We start from the raw sequence: 21,105 nt of genomic DNA on the forward strand, positions 1-21,105 counted from the left end.
CTGTTGTGGTAATTTAAAGTTTTGTATAATTTGATGTGTTTCTGTTTCAGGGCATCAACCTGAGTGGAGGTCAGAGACAGAGAATCTGTGTGGCCAGAGCTCTGTACCAGAACACCAACATCGTGTTCTTGGTAAGATTTTTTTTTTTAAAAATGTACACAACACTACTAACACTGGTGACTTTAACATATTTACAGTGTTTTCATTATTTCACATTGGGGGAAAAAAAGACCACACATGCCTGTAAAAATTATTTCTGAACGCATTTATTTCTCCAGTGATGTTGTGTGAAGCTAAATTCTGTAAACATCAACCACTCAGTGAAGAAATCCTCCTTTTCTTTATGATTGATTGAGTGCTGCTTGTTGGCCGCTGGGATGAGGAGGCGTCTGTTTCTTACTCTGCTGTGCCGTCATGTATTTATCTTTCTGAGTAGCTGTATGATTTCTTGTTGCTGCCACTGCAAACTTTAATTGGTTCAAGCATACGTTCTGCATTAAAAGCCATCGCTGGCGTTCTTTAATACTCTCGACGCCTTGTAATGTCTGGATTCGTAGCAAAATGTGTGAAATTGTGATGTATAACACGGAGGGAATGTTTTCTTTTAACTGTGAGAGTGCAGCTGCTGGAGCTTTTCATATCTGATCGCAGAATATAAACGTCATAGACTCTTTATTAAAGAACACACTATATGGCGCACTCCCACCAGTTAGACGGGTGTTCATGTAGATTTGGCAGATGCTGTTATCCAGAGGAGCTTACATGCTGCTTGGTGTTCATTAATATGTCAGTATAATTTGATAACATGAATATAAACATGTAGACAATCAAATTATCTCTGTGACAGAGCTGGAGGAGCTCATACAGAGACATGGAGATACTTTAGCTAGTATACATGGTGCATTCGATGGATCTGCTGTGCTTGTTTTTAGTGGTTACTTGTAAAAAAACTGCGAAAAACCCCCCCGTGAAATTCATAAAAACTAAACCGCAGCGCTATTTATAGTAAACCGGGGTAAGACGACCATCTTAAGGGCAATGTCTACTTTCTTTTAAAACATATCTATTTTGAATAACAGAGTATTGTGTACACAAACTTAAGTAAACGTATGTAGAGGGTAGTTATATCATGACAGACTACAGCTTTGTTATTGTAAAGCTAAATATAAAATGTTGAAAAGGAGCATCTTCCTTGGGTCATGGGGAAAAAATCCTCTCGAGGGTTTTGAATGTCGCAAGTAATTTGCTTATGCAAAACATTGCATTTAAATTCAGATTTTGATGTTGCTCTCATTTTCATAACTGTTCAAACTGATAAGGAGGGTTAAGTACATCTGCTATGTCCAGATAAAGTTTTTTCTTTTTCTTTCTTTGAACTCAATCCAAGTCATATAATGTCTGTCTCCTGATGCCATTTTCTTAAATATTACTCACCTCTGATATACTAAAGTTACCAAAATCAATCCAGTGTATATGCTTGACAACTGGACAAATTTGCAAATCATTAAGAAAAATAATTTTATTCCTACGTCCCAGCTGTTCCATAATGTTCTTCAGGTCATGAACAGTGTTGTAAAGTTCCAATAGGACATAGTCTGAAAAGTAGTGTATGTGGGATGATTCTACAAACTGCAAGAAACTGAGAAAAGCTGTATTCTCCATGTAATGTCGGAAAATGTATGGTTGATCAGCTGTAGTACCTCCTTGTTAATTGGTTGCTAATTCTGTAGAGACCTTCGGAGGCGGTCATTCGGACTACAGAGGGTTCATGTTGGCAGAGAGCATTGTATGGGTTTAGCTAGCAATGGGCACCATGACAACGACTTACGCGATGATTATTGGCCTCCGCTTTTCCCAACTCAAAATGTACTAGGATTACATTATTGTGTCCTAGCCGCTCATTTTATGTGCTCATCACTAGAAATAACGCAGTAATTCGCTATTGGTTAAGTACTTCAGTACACAAAGGATCTGGTCAAGGTTCATGCCGATATCGATCAGTTAAATTCCAATTGGCATCTTTCAGATCAGGACATATCAAACTGCTAATTTTCTATTAATCGATCCATTTGTCCCTGATAGTCTTGTGAAAATCTCGGAAAAGTTAAGGTTTACAGCTTGTATTTGGAGCTTCTCTGCTCAAAATCACAGGCTGATGACGTACTAAATAATTTTCTGGATGCTTCCCAGGAAAGATCCCACAATCCGTGACTTCACTGTCAGGAATAATCCTGATAATAAGTGACGTAATCTTCCAGGAATTCAGTTAGAACTGGGAAACCTGACAGAGTCCAGGGCAACGTCAGGGCAGTCGTACTTTTATCTGCGTCAGTTTCTTTCCCAGCTGAGTCCAAAATGCCTGTTCGTTGTAAATTGCAGTGAACCCTTACGGGATGACTGATTGTTAGTCGCCCTATCAAAATGGTGTAATTTCCTTGGTATCCATCTCTGTCACATCTCACAGGACGATCCCTTCTCTGCGCTGGACATCCACCTCAGTGATCACCTGATGCAGGAAGGAATCCTCAAGTTTCTGCAGGATGATAAACGAACGGTGGTCCTCGTCACACACAAACTGCAGTATCTTATCCACGCTGACTGGGTACAATGCTCAATCTGAATCCAAAAATACTCCAGATAGCGCTGTAGATGAACTAAATGTTCCACAAAGCACTGTGATTACTCAACGTGCATCCTTACTTGCATTCTACGTCTGCACTGAAAGCTAGTTTTTGCAGCATATTGAATCTTTTTGTCCTAGCTGTTTTGTACTGAAATGAAAAGAGCAGGTCTGGAGTATTCATATAATTTCTGAAAATAGTTATATCAGCTGGTAGATATTTTAGATGATCTGCTATGTTGGCTGTTGAACTCTGACGTTTATGCCTAGCTTTTTGGCCTAATGTCAGAACTTTATGCAGCCACACCAGCAACTTTGACATTTTTAGTTGGACTCTACCAAATGTTCAGTAAACTTTAAATTGCTCAGACTTAGTACTCTCCATCAGGTTGAATCAGTTCAAAGCTGTGAAAATGCTGTCAAAGATACTAGGTTAATCAATGAAGTGGTGCTTTTCTCCTTGAAAATAACCCTATTGCCTGATCAATGAGAATTTGTCAGCATATTGACGAACCTAGTGACCCCTATACAGTAGTTTAAAGATTATTCAGTGAGCAATACTTGCTTCAGTCAAGCCCCACCTTCACCTGAACATCTTTTACGGTGAATTTTTATGTCTTTTTTTTTTTTACAGATCATAGCCATGAAGGACGGCTCTGTGCTGAGAGAGGGAACCCTGAAGGACATCCAGACTCACGACGTTGAACTTTACGATCACTGGAAAACTCTGATGAACAGACAGGACCAGGAGCTGGAAAAGGTAAATATATCCCAGTCAGCCTGTTGAGATTACGCAGATATAAACAGCAGTCGTTTTAAAACTGACAATAACAGAGACAGCTCGACTGTAAAGGATGTGATTTATCTCCACTGTAATGTTTCTCTTATCTACTGTCGGATTGTAGGACATACAGCAGGACAGTCAAACAACACTTGAGAGGAAGACGCTGAGGAGAGCTTTCTACTCCAGAGAGGCCAAGAACCAAATAGATGATGAGGACGAAGGTAATGGATTCCTTTTTAATGTATTTTCTTGTGGATAGTTTCTAGTCGAACTGCTTTATTGTTATTGTGAGTTGTCCTTCTAAAATGCAAAATACATAACACATAATCACACGTCACTGAACGTCTGAAATTTGAATGGAAATGTTGGCAAAAGTCTGAACAGATGCCGCATTTTAGGAATTGGATAAAATAAGATTCAAGGCTCTATAGCTAGACATAATTTTCAGCTGTGTTTGCCTTAGCTTTGCAAATGTGAAATACTTTCATTGTTTCCTTGTATGACGTCGTTGTAAATCTGATGTTTTAACAGAGGAAGAAGAGGAGGAGGAAGACGATGACAACATGTCTATGACCACCAACAGACGATCAAAGATTCCCTGGAAGGTAATCCACTCTGGGTTTTTTCTGACTGAGAAACGCCTTTGGTCTGCTGACTGTGGAAGACATTAAGATCAATTTGCACGCAGTGAAAGTCTGCTGTGTTTTTCTGAGCATTTGATGTTAAAAAATGTCTAATATGCCGAGTAAATTAAGCCTCTGCTTAGAAAACTGGTCAATGTATTGAGCTGCTATCTGTATTTTCAGTCTTATCATTTTGGCACTACTGCTAGCTAAAACCTCTTTGGGTCACATTAAAAAATTTCTTTATGCAGGAAAACCCTTTCTCATCTTCAAACATCTATATGTAATGGAAACATTTCCCAGTTCTGTAGAAGTAAATGAATGAGTTGAGTAATAATGGTTTAGCGTTGACGTCAGCTATCATAAAGGAAACTGTCACACATGGCAGGCAGCTTGTGGCAACAACAACTTTATTAAACTTTGCTAACGGGCTGGAGAATCCATGTGTAGACAAACTAACGTCTCAGAGAACATCCAAGAAACTAATCCAAGTACAAAAAGAAAAACAAAAGTTACAAACAAACAAACTAGAATTGAATGAGGAACATGAGTATCATCAGGCAGGTAAGCACGAGGGGTGCAAATGGTGTGGACAAACAGGATTCAAAGAACTAAATGTACATACCAGAGTAGAAGGAAGACACCAGGCAGACAAGAGGGAAAGACTAGTCTATTCACAAAAAGCAACATTGGAGAATCAAGACATGGGTGAAACCAGTAACGGCAATCAAGAGGAGCGAAACGGACAAAGGGCGGAAGTAAGACACCTAGAGACCCAGAAGGACGGGGATTTTTTTCAAAATAAAACGAGATAAACTAAGAGTAGAACTAAAAGAATAGGAGAGGTAACAAGCCACCTAGCTAGTTTTGAGATCAGTAGTTTAGTGGTAGGACTAATACTAACTGCTGCACCAATTTTGTTACCTTTTGCAGCGGATTAACATTATTATGAGCAACCAATGAATGAGTTCTGCATACAATTCTCCTCCTCATTGTAGAATTTGTTACTTTTTTGATTTGACATCACAATTTATCCTCAAGATGCTAAACTTCTTAAATTATCTGACTAACTAGCTAATGTGTTACATTTATGATAAAGAAAAATGGTTCGTCTGCTACATCCATCGTTCATTATCTCCAACTCATTCATGTCCTCAGGTGTGCTGGTGTTATCTGTCCTCTGGTGGCTTCTTCATGGTCTTCCTCATGGTTTCCTCCAAACTCCTCAAACACTCCGTCATCGTCGCCATTGATTACTGGTTGGCTCTCTGGACGTCCTCCAAAAGAAACCAGAGTGCAGAAGGTGGATCGGACATGTTTAATGGAACCACTCCAGCTTACATCGGCAACGCCTCACTTCCTACGCCCGGTACTCCTGAGGCCGAGGTAAGATGGTTCTGACGAGGGTGTTTTATGGGATCTTAATGAGTTAATTCAATCAAATAATAATTAGTTAACTCAATAAAATCCGTTCACGTACTTCATCTGCTCTCTAACCTCAACTTCTTAAGTGCACAATAAGACAAAGTATATGAGCAGTTTATATAAAATAAAGAGGAAAACTACATGTGAAAAATGTAATGCACTGTTAAAAAAGAAAGGATAACAGAAAAAAATACTTAAAGCTCAGTAGAATGCTGTAAATTTCAAAAGAAATATCGTAAACGAATAATATTTTGTGCCTGATTTTAAATACAGTAAAACATTCCAACTCTATGGTCACACAATGTGAAAGAACAAATTATTAACTTGTAAATGTGACCATTATTTACAGTTTTGGCCTTTTTTTTTACAGTTAATATGTAAATTAATCCCTTTTCTCTGTGATTTTACTAGATATCTTTATATAGCAACATATGGGAAATTCAAAGAATAAAAGCAAAAATTATTAACTGTAATTCAAGCCTTAATATACTTAGTTTTTCTTCAGAAAATAGCAAATGTCTGTAAAATAATGGCATTTCGGGGAGATTATAAACAGTAAGAAATAGTAACATTTCTGTCACATTTTCTGAATGAACAAATTGCTGTTTTTACAGATTAACAATTTATGAACTACAGATTTTTGATGTGGACACTGTACAATTTTGCCCTGTTGTTTTACTGTTAACATGTAAATTATTGCTTTTTCTGTGATTTTACTAGTCATCTGTAATAAAACATAGAAAATCTGTGAAATACCTGTAAGTTCTTTCCAAAAATTATACTTAATGACTATTTAATTTTTCTACAGTGCATGCATGTGAGAGCATACCAAGTTAAACAGCAGGTTTATTTACTGTATGTAGCTGCATGTATTTTGTTAATCTGTGTGTTAAACAGTGTGTATGATAGTGTATCTCTATATATGTTTTAATGTATATGACAATAAATTCCTTGAAAATTTGAACAACAAAAATTGAAGATGTAACACAAACATACAAAGGATTACAGGTGATGAATTTATTACCACTAACTACACGTTGCTATTGTTTTTGTCTCTCTGCAGCTGGACTCCTACTATCTTACGGTGTTCATCATCCTGTGTGCAGCTGGAATCACTTTGTGTCTCATCACATCTCTCACTGTGGAGTTTCTGGGTCTTTCTGCAGCCACCAACCTGCACCACAACCTGCTCAACAAGATCATCCACGCTCCCATCAGGTACACAAACACTTCACTACAACACTTCAAGTCCTGAAATACAACACTGACTACAAATTCAGCTTGCGTTTCCATTCTGGTAAGGCTTTTTTAATTGCTCTGAAGCTGGTTTTAGAGCACAAAACTCAAATTAGTTGCTTTAAAATTCCTGATACCAGCACCAAATATGACTTAAACACCACGTCAAATTCCTCATTTGTGAAAAACCTACTTGGCAATCAAACTATTTTTGATTCTGATTTTGAAAACTCATCCAAAGTGTGTTTTTTTTTGTATTATTTACCACATTTATAACCTCTCCTCAGGTTCTTTGACATCACTCCTTTGGGGCAGATTCTCAACAGATTCTCAGCTGATACCAACATCATTGATCAGGTAAGCCAATGATTTTTGACCATCCACATTATCGTCTGCCTGTGGTGCTGCACAGAAAAGACATTCAGTAATTAAATTTTACATGTATTTCTAGGTTTAGTTGTGTTTTAGTCATGTTTCGGTGCCGTTATCTGCAAATTAGGAGCAAAAAACTGAACATGAATGTGCTCTCACTTCTTCGTCTCTTCTCTTTCAGCACATTCCTCCAACGCTGGAGTCTTTGACGAGGTCCACGCTGCTCTGTTTGTCGGCCATCGGGGTCATAGCCTCGATCACTCCTGCTTTTCTGATCGCCTTGGTTCCCCTGGGGGTGGCCTTCTACTTCATTCAAAAGTATTTCCGGGTCGCCTCCAAGTGAGTACACAGTGGATTTTTTCATATCTTTTGTGTTTAAACAAATCAGGGAGTTTATTTATTGCTGCTGCAGGAAACTTCAATTTTGAGATTTACGGGAATGTTAAATCTAGATGAAAATCAGAGCGTTCTGAGAGAATCTGTGTATTCGTCATTGTTGTAGACCCAAAATATTTAGCTGTATTTGTAAGTAGTAACTTTACTGAATTGTTACCGTTTGAAAGTCCAAGTTCTCCATTAGTAACATTCATGTATGAATATAAAACAAATTCGGCACTGATCTGGTAGCAGTAAGTGTACAGTAGAGGACACTAATCAGTTGTATGTACAAATGTATATTAAATTTGTTTCACTGTGAAAATTCTCAGGGATCTCCAGGACCTTGATGACTCCACTCAGCTTCCTTTGCTTTGCCACTTTTCTGAGACTGCTGAAGGTCTGACTACAATAAGAGCATTCAGGTACCACACATTCAAACACAAACACACTCAAAAGCAGAATAAATATGCTTTTTTTTCACTCCAGAACCTCTAATTAACTCGGACACCTTCTGCAGGGATGTGTTTTTTGTGTCTTATTCAACCTTATGTTATGTTGCTGCTTTATCAGTCCATTAAAGTTCTACCATTCAGACAATATACCAAGTGATTCTGTGTAATACGTAGTAATGCATAAACAAACAAATGTCCAAATTACTAATTACCTAATTTATTTAGGGTTGTTTCCTAAATGTTGAAAAATCTCTCTGTTGGTGACTATAATCTAACTACTACTTCATAATAAAAATAACCAGTCTGCTGTTATCAAACTCAGATCTCAAACTGAGTATTTACTGAAGATACTGCTGTTGTGTGTAAATGTGTGCAGCTCTCCCTTTGGAGACGCTTAGATGTTTACTGCTGCTGTTTGATTTTGCAGCTACTTAATTATGTCAGAGGAAATAGTCTTAACAGGGATGTGATTTTTCCGCGAATTCGCGGAATTCCGCTTTTTTTCAGGGATGGGAATTTACCGCGGCTCCGCGGATTTCCACGGATTTCATTTCAAGTTTGAAATGAAATCACCCCCCCCCCCCCCATCCGTCAACAGCTTTCTGCTGGAATCAGAACTTGCTGATCCCATCCCTGTCTTAAACAGCTGGGAGCAACGAACTTGAAGTTATTGTTTTTGGGGCATTTTTGCCTTTGTCAGATAGAACAGTAAGAAAGAGACAGGAAACATGGGTAGGAGAGTGGCAGTAAATTGCCATGAGCTGGATTCAAGCCCTTGAACCGCTATATATAGCCCCAGTTCATGGGTCACCCGCCCAGCCAACTAAGCTATCTGAGAGTCCTGGGAGCAACATACTTAATTGTGATTCTGTGTGTCCCCATGTTGAGATTCTGCAGGTGTTTACTAAACTCAGAGGAAATAGTCTTGAACAGCTTGGTGCAACACACTACATTGTGATTCTGTGTCTCCATGTCGAAAGAATAGAGAGTATTTATTAAGTTGCAGGTGCTGTTGTTTCACTGCTCTTTTCCTTTTTGAGATGCTTATATGTATCCTGCTGCTGGTCAATCCTGCAGGTATTAATAATCTGAGGAAATAGTCCTAAACAACAGGAAGTAACAGCCTGATTTGTGACACTTTGTGTCTCCATGTAGAGAGAATTCATAACAGATTATTAGTGAAATTACCAGTGCTGTTGTTGCGCAGCTCTTCTGTTTTTCAAGATGCTCATATGTTGTTTGATGCTGCAGGTATTTATTAAACTCAGAGGAAATGGTCCTAAACAGCTGGATGCAACAAACTAAACTCCACTTCGTCAAAACCTGTATTACATTTTTTGTGAGCCTCATTAGCCTGATTTGTTGTAGACTTCATTGCAGTAAAGGTTTATTTATATGGACATTTTGTTTGGTAATTGATGTAAAACTGTAAAGCAAAGTGGTTCTGCGATCTTGGCTGCAAACCAAATGAGATCTAGTAAAAATCACTGTTGTAACTTTTACAGAAATGTCAGCAAATGATCGTTCAGACACAAAACTGACGCATTCAAATGCTGTCAGGGCCTTCGGTAACTGGACAATCCATGAGGGATTATTTTTCTTCACAAACACTTAGACTTAATTCCACTCTTGAAATTACTGTGTGGATCTTTGTATGCATGTGTGAATAAGACTTTGGATTAATGCAGTCGTAGCTGTAGTGATAATATTAGTGTTAGTGGTTCTGTTTTTACTTATAACTGGTGATAGAATCTTGTGCTGCAGCGACAGTAGTATCAGTGGAAGCATCTTCTTGTATTTCTGTCTTCACCCTGTTTCCCATCGATGATATAATCCAACATTAAACAGCTCTCACGCTTTTTCCTCCACTCTTCCCTAAGGATTTCCTCTTCCTCACACACACACACACACACACACACACACACACACACACACACACACACACACACACACACACACACACACACACACACACACTCACAAATATACAAACACTGAGCCACACACACGCACGTACATGCAGAAATAGTGAATCTGATGTTGAGACAGATTCTTGGCAATCATGCGATAGTTCCCATTATCATTATCTACTGGTCTCCCTCCAAACCACGTCTGGTTCAGATGGCAACGTCTGACTTACTAAAGAAGAAACCTAGGGACAGAATAACGTCGCAACTGGTTTATTCTCGTAGTTGAAAAATAGTTTACTTGTGGTTTTGAGTTAGTTTTTATTTCCTGTTTATTACATTTGTTATGTCTCGTACTAGACTCCATTCGTGAGATTATTGTTTTAAGATTTGTGTTTTGAGCCCTGAAGAAAAGACAACAGCAATAAAGTTTTATTTCTGAATCGACTAATTAAAGGTTTGATGTATGCTCTGTGCCTTATGTTTGTTTCAGACAGGAGGCTCGTTTTAAACAGCGTATGTTGGAGCTGACAGACACTAATAACACAGCCTACCTGTTTCTGTCTGCTGCCAACCGCTGGCTGGAGGTCCGAACGGTGAGAAACGGTTTCATGATTTAAAAAAAAAAATTCTATAAACACATGTATGGAATAAATCACTACATGTTTTAGTTTAGATGGGCAATTTTACTGTCTCATAAATTATTTAATTATTACTGTATATGAGAAAGGATATACATAAAAGGGGCCCATTGCTGATTATATGTATGTTAAGTAAGTTGCAGTTCTTTTTTTGTTGCCCCTTGTACACTTTTTTGGACCCATTTCCAAAACTTTGCTCAGTTTTTAAATATAAACATTTAAAAAATAAATACGTTTTCTGAATGTTGATTTTGCCTGTTTAAGCTCCCTGAATTATAATTTCTTTCTTTTCCTGATCTCTGTGCAGGACTACCTCGGAGCAGTGATCGTGCTAACGGCAGCAGCAACGTCAATATGGAGTTTACGATTTGGTTTACAAACTGGAGGACTGGTGGGCCTCGGACTCACCTACGCCCTCACTGTGAGGTTTCTTTTTAAGATTCCTGGGAGTTTTGCGCAGTTGAATTAGGCCTGCCATTATCGACTGTTTAATTACTACTGTAATCAATTAATCTAAACAAATTTTCTCAAAAAAATGCTTCAGGTAAGTGCAGTTTACTTTGACAAAATTGAATTAAAATGAGGGCTCATTATTTAAGTCAGAGCCGCTTGAAAAGAAGTTTCTATCAAACCCCTGAACAAACTATAAAAGCTCAGACCAACTAAAGCATTTGTTTTCTTCTTATTGTATAGTTACCATCTAACCATCTTTTTCACTCATTTGTATGGTGGTGGTTATAAAATCTGTATTTTAGTGATGCAGAGTAGCAGCTTGGAAATATGAAGAGACTTCTGGTGACGATGTAGACTAAAGTGGTCTCTTGTCTGAAAATGGAAACAAAAATATTTAAATGAGGACAGCTTTATTTGGAATCTGGCTGTTTTAAAAAAAAAAAACAGCATATGTGAGCACAGAGAGCAGGAGAGAAGTAAACGCATGTGAAGTCCCTAAATACTGTGTATTTATTCAGTTATTTTTTGTTCAGTTACTTATGCTTCATGGAAACCTGAAGGTAGCTCTGGATCTTTACTGTCTACACTGTAGATATAAATAGTCTCCGCATTGGAAACATGATCCAATGTGTTTGTACGTTTCTTTGCAGGTCACCAACTACCTGAACTGGGTTGTGAGGAACTTGGCAGACCTGGAGGTTCAGATGGCAGCTGTGAAGAAGGTCAACAGTTTCCTCGGTACAGAATCGGAAAACTACGAGGGATCTATAGGTCAGTTTTGATCAGACTGACTGAGATCTATATTCTGCTTTTTGGTCGGTTTTGCTGTATGACTGCTTTCTATACATGTACAAGTCTACACTAAAGGGATTTATTGTCTCACAGAGGAAGTACTTCTCTTTATCTGCCTAAAATGCTGCATTTGAAGTCCAGACTTGTATTTCTGTTACTGATCTATGTCACTACATCTACATAGAAAATAGTTTGACCTTTAAGCAAAAAAATTGCTAGCCATTTCTACTAGAGCCACATCCCTATACTCTGAGATTTGAACTTTTGGTGTATAATCAATTTTACCTTGTTTTTATGGCACCATTTGATCAATCAGTTCAGCTTTTTTGGAAGAGGGCCCCTAAAACGACAGGACCTAAAATGGAGCATTTCAGACAGAAAGAAGAAATGTAATGTATTTCTTGAACCTTAAAGCATGTAAATATATACCAGTAGGCTCCAAAAATACAATTGATAACTGACATTCACATGCAATTATTGCTAAATCCCGATTTCATCTCATACAAATCTGCTCCAACTTGGATAAACTTGTGACATTATCCATGTCGCAGTGACCCTGATAAAGCCCCAGAGGAGAACCACGTCTTTGGTGCTCATTTAATTGTCCGATTTGACATCTTAAAAGGCTGAACTGAGCCAAAACTTTGGGAAGTATCTGATTACTGCATTCCAGCATTTCCAAATCTAATTTTTCACTTTTCTAAGTGATCTCCTAAAGACATTTGGATGCAAACTGTCAGAAATTATGCACTCAAGAGGTCCTAAATGTGCAGATATCCAACCAAACATTTTGAAGGTGAAAGACAGACGTTCTAACTACAGGTCAGTGACAAATCTGCACACTTTCAAGCTCCAAATAAGGGACTTAAATGACTAAATTGATGCTTTGAAGTGTGCAAACCTGTCAATGATTTATATTATGCACACAGCAGATCTCTATATGGTTTTGTCTGCCACAGGAATATGACGGAACAACTTCATCTAATGATAAATCAACTTTTTGTGCACATGTACAGTATGTGTTTAGAAGCTTTGTAATGGTTTCATCTTTTGCTTATGAGTCCAGAAGCTTTGTTTTGGGTTTACTGGCCGCGCTGTTGCTATGGTGGAATACAAACACCGCTGAAATCTTTTCCTGGCAGAGGAGATGACAAAACACTGACACTTTTCATTATTTAACTATTATTTCATCAGCATGAGATTACAGCTATCTCGCCAAGCTGAGCCAAAAATCTAATCTAACCAAACCCAACCAAGCAAAACCTGTTGTACAAAAAAGGAAAAGTCTGGAGCGATCTGCCAAAGAACATTTCACCAAGATGGAGCAGCTCCAGTATTTTGGGAAACAACAAAAACAATTCCTGAGCTTGACGGATGAGTCGAAGAAACAAGGAAGGAGAGAAAAGAAATCGATACAGAAAAAGAAAAAGTAACTATTTTTCCACATTTTCTTGAACTATAATCTGTGTCTCTTATAAGGGTCATTGAGTTTTCCTCTTAGTCTTGTATTTTACAGTAAATGACCTATGAGACCGTAAAACAATCCACAAACCCCTCAGTGACAGAGAACAGAAAGAGCTTTCCCTCTCTGACATCATGGAAGCTTCCAGCGAATTGATAAAAGTAGAAAATCCTCCAAACTTTGGGAGGGAGAACTAAAAGGAGGCAGTGGCAGGACTATCAAATTCTTATCTCGCCGGTGTGGTAATATGAATAATGTGGCACGTAGGCTCCACTTTCACGTAGTACAGAGGTTTTAAAGTGGGATGACGGGCATCAGGGGAGACTCAGAACAAATATTACACAAGTTATTACTTTAGTCATCAAAAGGAGATTGCGTACAATAGTCTGAATGTGATATTTGCTTAAACAGATACCTCAGACATGCAGCAGCATTGGTGAATTTTGCGATTTTACTCAGTTTCAGAAACTAAAGCTGTTTTCAGACGTGGTATATGTAGCTTTGCTGCTTTACCAGTCTGTTAAAATGACAGCATTTACTAAATATTGAACATATTTGCCAGAAATAAAGTTATGTAGATTGCACAGTAATGCTCTAATAAACAAAATACTAAATCTAAACTAATGACTACAGCCTAGTTGATTTATGATTTCTGAAACAATGAAAATTCTGTCCCTTTGTTTGATGCTACAGGTAAAAAATAAACTCGGAGGAAGTATTCCTGAACAGGTGTAAGCAGCAAACTAAACTGCGACTCTGTGAGCTGCTGTGGGCTCCTGATCCATCCTGTCTCCATGTTGGGGAAAATTTATAATTATAAATAATTATATTAAACAATTTCCTACTGCTGTGCATAAATAGAGCACAGCTATATTTTGAGATGCTCATATGGGTCCTGCTGCAGGTGTTAAATATACTAAGAGGAAATATTCCTAAGCAACCAAACTAAACTGCAGTTTCTGTTAATATTGCGTCAAAACTTGGAATACAGTTATCGGTGCGTCTCATTAATCTGACCTGTTACAGACTCTGCCTTCATTGTCGTAAATTTAATTTTGATGGATATTTTAAGTTAATCATGCATGTTAAATTGTTGAGCAAAGTGGATGAAAAAGATTTTTTTTTCTCTTTGTGACATTTTTGGGCCAATATTTGTGCTTAAATGCGGAAAGAGTCGCTGCCTAATTACTTCACATAACTAAGAACATCGCTTGCGCTTCCCTATTTGTTAATATGACAGTATGCGCTTCATGCATATTGTTAATTTAGTCCAAATATTGTCCAACCTGGTCACGACTTTTGTGGGAAAGTAAACAAGATGCTAATTCTGATCATAAAGCCGACATTTTAAGTCGCCTTCTGATTAACAGAAAGGAGTCCAGGTCCGAAAAGGGATTGAGCACCTGGCACAACTTAAAATAAGCAGTGATATTAAGTATATATGCAACTTTAAATAATACAAATTCAGATCTGGTAGTTTAGTATGAGTAGAGTGGCCGTCTCGCAACCGGAGGGTTGCAGTTCGATCCCCGGCCCGTCGTGCTCATGTCGAGGTGTCCCTGAGCAAGACACCTAACCCCTAATTGCTCCTGATGGGGCATGGTTAGCGCCTTGCATGGCAGCTCCCGCCATCAGTAATTTGTAATTTCGTTGTACTTGTTGAAATGACAAATAAAGTTCTAAAAAAATTTTTTAAATATAATGAACATACAGACATTGAGTACTGCGCTTTGCTAATTTGTTCCAACATAGATGTAAAACGAAAGTAGTTTTATCAACCAAAAGTAGTTCTTACTACAGTTTTAAACAGTTAAACAAGATCCAGAAAGCCTTGTTTAATTATGTGGTGCAGACAACCACAGATAAAACAAAGGCACTCTTGTCTTCAGGTGAAATGATATTATTCATTCATGAATTTATTTCATTCAGTCAAACAATGCCTGTTGGGTTTTGTCTCATCAAAGAGCACCTGTATGCCATCAGAGCCATGAAATGCTTCCTTTTCCTTGAGTAACCTTCGCTTGATATGATGTCTTTATCACATTTAATTATTAATATTTTAACCTTGACGCAATAATGCACGCAAACTTGGTAGCAGTTTCAGAACTTTCAGTTAATCCTTACTCATTCCTTACTCCTACACAGTACATGCCGTCATAACAGTCCCGGGGGAGAACACTTAGCCAACACCAAGGTTCCAGTGTAGATCCCGAACAGTGACACAATCACTCTATATAACTAGAATTATATCTATCGATCTATCGATCTATCGATATATCGATATATCGATCGATAGATCGATAGATAGATAGATAGATAGATATAATTAAACTGAGCAAAGCAGCAACATCTATTGGCATCTAATCTGAATTTTAAGTCACAATTGAGCCGAATCCAGACATAAAATTAGGAAATTAGCAGAACAAACAAAGTTAAAGAAAAACGGATATCATGTCTTCACGTATTTATGAAAAAATGATTTATTTATTGTTTATCACTGTAAATGTGCTGATTAGTAATGTTATGTGTGTTAACTCTAAGTGTGTGGATGTCAGTGAGGAATCTGAGCAGCATTCTGGCTGATAAACTCCACTACTGTATATCTGCAGTGTTATGACTTGGTCCATATGTTCTATAAGCTCTTGTTTACACCACTGATGACTGTAACATTGATCCTGGCAGCTGTTAGTGTCTGTTTCTTTCTGCTCTGGTGTGTTTCAGACTGAAATAATTGCCAGACAGAAATGATTAAACTCACCGGTGTTTTCTCCCCATGCAGATTCCTCTCAGGTGCCCGAGAGCTGGCCTCACAATGGCGAGATAAAGATCCACGACCTTTGCGTTCGCTACGATCCGATGCTCAAACCGGTGCTCAAACACGTCAATGCCTACGTCGAGCCAGGCCAGAAGGTAATTAACGGGATGCTGTGAGGAGAGCCGGCCAGGGTTGCAGGATAATGATAATACTTTTGCTACATCATGCAGTATTAGAATCACAGCTGCTATGAACTGAAAGAAGCTTGTTTGGCAGCTCATTAAAAGGTTGCAGCTCCAACTACATGTCTCTGCAAATGTTCCTTCTGAAGTCACGGCCAAGTGACGCTTATATAACAGTGCAGATTGCAATTGCAGTAATAATTCTTTTCTGAAAGCAGTTACACAGTAGCAGGTAATTCACATGGTGTCATGAGGAACAGTTGGCCTCACAGTACACTGTAATGACGTAGATATGTGCCACTATAAGCAGCAGGGAAATGTTGTTTAGAGACCCAACAGGAGGAGTTACATCATATTTAATCAATTTATCTATTTTGTCATAACAAAAGTGAAAGTGGAATCCTCATCTGTACAAAAGATCAGTTTAAAAAATCTTGTAAATGCCTGATAAAAAGCTTTTTAAATAAGACTCTTAAAGAAAAACCTACAATGCTCCTAATACATTGTCGCACTACCTCCTCCATGATATCTACAGTGTTTTTGTAGCTTGTTTGTACCACAAACTTTGTTGATGCAAGTTTATTGCAGCAGAGATGTCCAACATCTTGCTTCACTACACCTGAAGCACAACTGCTCTTTATCCTCTCATAGACAAGGTCAAAATTGCCCTTCTTTTCCAGTCTGTTGCCAGATTTCCATCACCTCCACTCTGTCTCCAATACAGCGATGTGGTTTGTCAATGTCTCTGGTAGCCAAAAAAAATCAACCATCTTTTTTACCTTTGTGCTGTAATTAATGAATTCGATCTCTGAAGATGCAGTTTATAGATTTCCCTTCATTTTTATGTCTGTTTTGAGTGAGAGAAGAGGAAGCAAGACTTAGGGAGTGACATACAGCAAATGGTTTAACTGGCTGGGATTCAAACCGGAGACTTCCCTCAGGGCCATGTGCTGTGTGTCACATCCACTGGGTTATTAGGTTTCCTCATCTGTATGTCTAATTTTATCAAATTTCAAAATAATGTCTTGTAAAGGTTAAGGCTCTCCCAAATTTAGCGTGCAAAATGTTTGTAATGCTATGTAGGGCTACAGAATTAATCAAATAATATCATGTTCAACTGCAATTTCAAATATGTTTTCTGCTCATACAGATAAAATAACTCAGTTTAAATTCACGTAAATCTGATGTTAACCTTATTTCAGTGTTTTCAAAGTAACTGTGGTCACAAAGTTTTTTGTGTTGCCAAGTGGAGTCTAGAGACTTCTCTGTGCACAGCCACCTAGTTAACATCTATTTATGGTTTGTGTCCTTAGTATCTGTCCCTTCAACACTTTCAATTTATTGTATCACGATGCGCTTTGATAGAAGAAGCCTCACACTGAATACGCTTCATTTGCATAAAGTTCATATCTCGGTACCATCCAGTTGCCACTTGATGCTTCTGGAAACTTTTAAAATATTTTTAAAATAACCTTTAATGATCTAAGCTTGTTTCTCACCTCAAGTGTTTTCAGAAACACATTTTTGTGAACTCTTTACTTAAAATTGCAGCACGCTAAAGATAAAAAAAAAAACATAGTCAAGACAGCTTTTCCATTGAGATTTTGAGTGCAATGTTGCTGTTAGTACAGTTTAAATTAACAAGCATAGTAAAAATGTCAAAGACTAACAAAAAACGAAACTGAATTTAGTTTAAATGAGAGTTAAATAAACCACTACAGAGACTAGAGGCTTCTCTGTGCACAGCCAGCTAACTAACATCTAACTTAATGTATGTTGTATGTGCACAGGATTCAATACTTCAACCCATTTTCTGCAACCTAGCACATCTTGAGAGATGTGACATCAAATTGCCCATGTCTCATTTGCATAAAGTTGAAGTCTCGGCTACTTTATGCAAATCAGGATCATCTTAAAAATGATCGAGAGACTTTACAAAGTGGCAGTGTGCACAGAGACTACACAAACATTTCAGACAAGCAACAAGTTCAAGGTTTAGAAAATGTAGGCAAGGCAGGTTTTCCATTGAGGTTTTGACTGTGATGTTACTGTCACTAGAGTTTAAATTAACATGTACAGTGAAGAATGTCAAACACTAATAAATAAACTGTGAATTTTGTTGAAAAGTGTGATTTTCTCTTTGAAGTCGCAGCCAGCTGTCACTTTCCGACCACACACAGCATGAACCTGCTGCTCTGTTATCACTCAGGTGTCCGATGCCTCTCTATAGTGTCAAGTAAAGGGAGGTTTATTGACTTTGTCTCTTCGTCCTCCGTTAGGTTGGAATCTGTGGTCGAACTGGCAGTGGCAAGTCGTCCCTATCATTGGCCTTTTTCAACATGGTGGATATTTTCGAAGGTGGGTCTGTCTCCTGTCACACTGTTAACAAAGAGAGCACTTTGTTCTTTCCACGCCTTTCATCTTTTCTATTCCTGCTGCCGCCATCATCTCTCTCCGTCTTTCACTGCTTCACTATGTTTATGTCCCATTAAGCTGAAGGACTTCCCTCACGGTTGTTGCCTTGAGTGACTCTTAACCTCGAGTTCTGCTTCTCCCAAAAACAACATGACTCTTGTGATCCAGTGTTTTGACTTTGAACTCCCTCTGATCCACTTGAAAGATTAAAAGATGCTCTTCAAAATATATTGCTGGAGGGGTTTGATATATTAGAATATTAAAGTTAAAAAAAAACTTTACAGACCAGTTTTAAAGAGTGACATCGAGCTCTTGTTAGAGTTTCGATTGCATATAAAACATAATTCTGCATACAACACATCTCAACTTCTGGATTCATGTTGTTGTGATTTTAGTTTCCAAGAATTTCAGTGTTTTTTGTCTTACATTTCTGACTAGACAATATTTTTTTATTATATGCACATTTGCTATCTTGATTTCTGTTCATTTCAACTCATTTAAAGCTGACCTAAAAACTGTCTTTTTGTCATCTGGAAGAAATGGAAGTCTTTCAAATCCCTTTTTACCAACTGCATCGGAGTTACTTTTCTCCATTTGTGACTTCTGTCTCAGAGAATTTCTGTCTTTTTATCTTGGTCATTTGACTTTAAAATCTTAAGTTTCTTCTCTTGTTCTGTGACGAGCATTGGTTTTTCTGTCTGTCTTTCCGCAATATTACGCAAAACTGGATTAACAAATGTGGATGAAATTTTCATTTTGGCCGTGATGCGGCTTATAGTCTGGATCCACGGATTTTTAAAAAGATTTCACCCATCGGAAATGATAGGACTTAGCAGCTGTGGTGGAGTACTACACTCTGAGTGCTTTTCTAGTTCATTTAGGATTTATTTCTCCAAAATGTGCTACTTTACTCTTAGTTAATATTCAAGTTTTTTGTTGTAAATTTACCATTTTTTTCCTAAAAAGTTTGGTATTTTACAGCCTTGCCTCTCCTTTTTCAACTCAATTACTTTATCGTAGAATTAGTTTTTTTTAATTTAACTTTACATCAGTTTTTTTGGAAAGCACTGTAACTTTGTTTTTGAAAAGTGCTTTAGAAAACGAATGAGAAAAAATGTTAATTGAGGGCTTTATGCAGCCTAGTTTTTTGCTCCCAAGCAATCAATGGAAACAAGCCCAATTAACATTTTTTTCTTTTTTTATTCAAAAGTTTGCATCAAATTCCTTTGACAATTGTATGGAAACATGTGGACTGTAAAAGCCTTATTCAGTTTAGTTTAAACGATGTAAGACAGGTTTTAGCCATTCCACAAATATAAAACGCAACCAGATTTAGATGCTAAGTGATCGCTTTCCTTGGTCTTTATCGCCCCAACGGATTGTTCTGGTTTCTGTTGAGATGCAGGTTCTAACTCAACAGAAGAGTAACACTAAACATCTGTCGTAGCTGACATTAAATATTAGGTTTTATTTTTATTTCAACACATTATTCTCCTGTTGGCTAATGAACATAATATTTAGTCTCGTACTGTCCAAACAATGAAACTAAATCATCTGTTGAAGCTCTTCTCAGTAAAAGTTGCATTAGATACCTCTTTAGGTCTACCACATTAAATCATTAAATCTGTATTAATTAAAGTAAATATACATGACGTACAGTAGCTGTAATTAAATTCTAAATGCTTTTTTAGTCTTCTTTAAAACGGTAGAAAAAGTAAAGGAAGAGCTGGGAAGGAGTTTGAGTTCCTTCTTGTAAATATTAGAAACCTCAGCCCTAACAGTGCTCAGTAAATGAGGCAGAATTATTTACACTAATTATACTCAGGTATCCTGATGTGTCTAACAATGCTTGTATTGTTTATTCCTGCTACACGGAACCTTTTAACTATGAACACAACCACTGGTTCAGTTTACAGTTTTGTCTAAAGTGGTGATCATAAACCTTTTCAGCCCGTAGACCAAACTGTATAAATCTCATCCCTCTTGGTTCTTCTTACCACCTGCGGAATCTGAGGAATCATAACGTGTAAATTACGATAAAACATATTTCTCCAACACAGATGAGTATTTTTTTAGCTTTTCTCTTAAGTGTAAAACATTTAAAGTTTGTCATTGGGCGGTTAAAAGTTCATCAAATGAAACAGGCTGGAAAGAGAACACCAGTTCTTGGCTGCTCTCAAATCTTAGACAAACAGAAAACAATACGTATGTTTTATTGTCTACAAGTCCTATTAAAAGACCAAAACCAGATCATTGCTCAGAGCAGATCATATCAAATTTTGAGATAATTTGCTTTTAAAGTTTTTGCACTGAAACAATCCATTAACTCTCTGACCCTAAAACCCACTTGCAGATTTGAAAGGCATGTTGTCTTTAATTGAAGAGCAATATTTATGCAATTTATCAAAAAGGGGGAAAACAATCTGGATTTTTATGACAATAATGAATGACACCATGTGCAACATGCACTAAAATTAACCAAATTAAAGCTTGAAATTGGCATATTTCATCACAATCCATTTAGACTACATGCCTTATTTAAAATTTGGTCAAAAACAAACCAGTTCCACGAGATTCTGTGAAAAAAAACTAAATTTTGAGCTCCTAC

General features: G+C 37.5%; 1 protein-coding gene across 3 annotated transcripts in view; it reads left to right on the forward strand.

Annotated features, from left to right (window-relative positions):
• Window positions 1–21,105, forward strand: part of abcc9 (ATP-binding cassette, sub-family C (CFTR/MRP), member 9) — an 84,604-nt gene that overhangs the window by 45,878 nt on the left and 17,621 nt on the right. For all 3 annotated transcript variants that reach the window (XR_007945549.1, XR_007945551.1, XM_022219026.2), the window contains 15 exons: window positions 51–131; window positions 2,465–2,602; window positions 3,255–3,380; window positions 3,526–3,625; window positions 3,936–4,009; window positions 5,186–5,413; window positions 6,516–6,670; window positions 6,976–7,045; window positions 7,242–7,399; window positions 7,768–7,860; window positions 10,291–10,393; window positions 10,746–10,859; window positions 11,542–11,662; window positions 15,925–16,055; window positions 18,362–18,440. Coding sequence is in view for 1 of the 3 variants with exons in the window: in XM_022219026.2 (XP_022074718.2) it covers window positions 51–131; window positions 2,465–2,602; window positions 3,255–3,380; window positions 3,526–3,625; window positions 3,936–4,009; window positions 5,186–5,413; window positions 6,516–6,670; window positions 6,976–7,045; window positions 7,242–7,399; window positions 7,768–7,860; window positions 10,291–10,393; window positions 10,746–10,859; window positions 11,542–11,662; window positions 15,925–16,055; window positions 18,362–18,440 (1,771 nt within the window). In the remaining 2 variants the exon portion in view is untranslated. The remainder of the gene's footprint in view (window positions 1–50; window positions 132–2,464; window positions 2,603–3,254; window positions 3,381–3,525; window positions 3,626–3,935; window positions 4,010–5,185; window positions 5,414–6,515; window positions 6,671–6,975; window positions 7,046–7,241; window positions 7,400–7,767; window positions 7,861–10,290; window positions 10,394–10,745; window positions 10,860–11,541; window positions 11,663–15,924; window positions 16,056–18,361; window positions 18,441–21,105) is intronic.

The sequence above is a fragment of the Acanthochromis polyacanthus genome, chromosome 1, assembly GCF_021347895.1.
Source record: "Acanthochromis polyacanthus isolate Apoly-LR-REF ecotype Palm Island chromosome 1, KAUST_Apoly_ChrSc, whole genome shotgun sequence".
Taxonomy (NCBI): domain Eukaryota; kingdom Metazoa; phylum Chordata; class Actinopteri; family Pomacentridae; genus Acanthochromis; species Acanthochromis polyacanthus.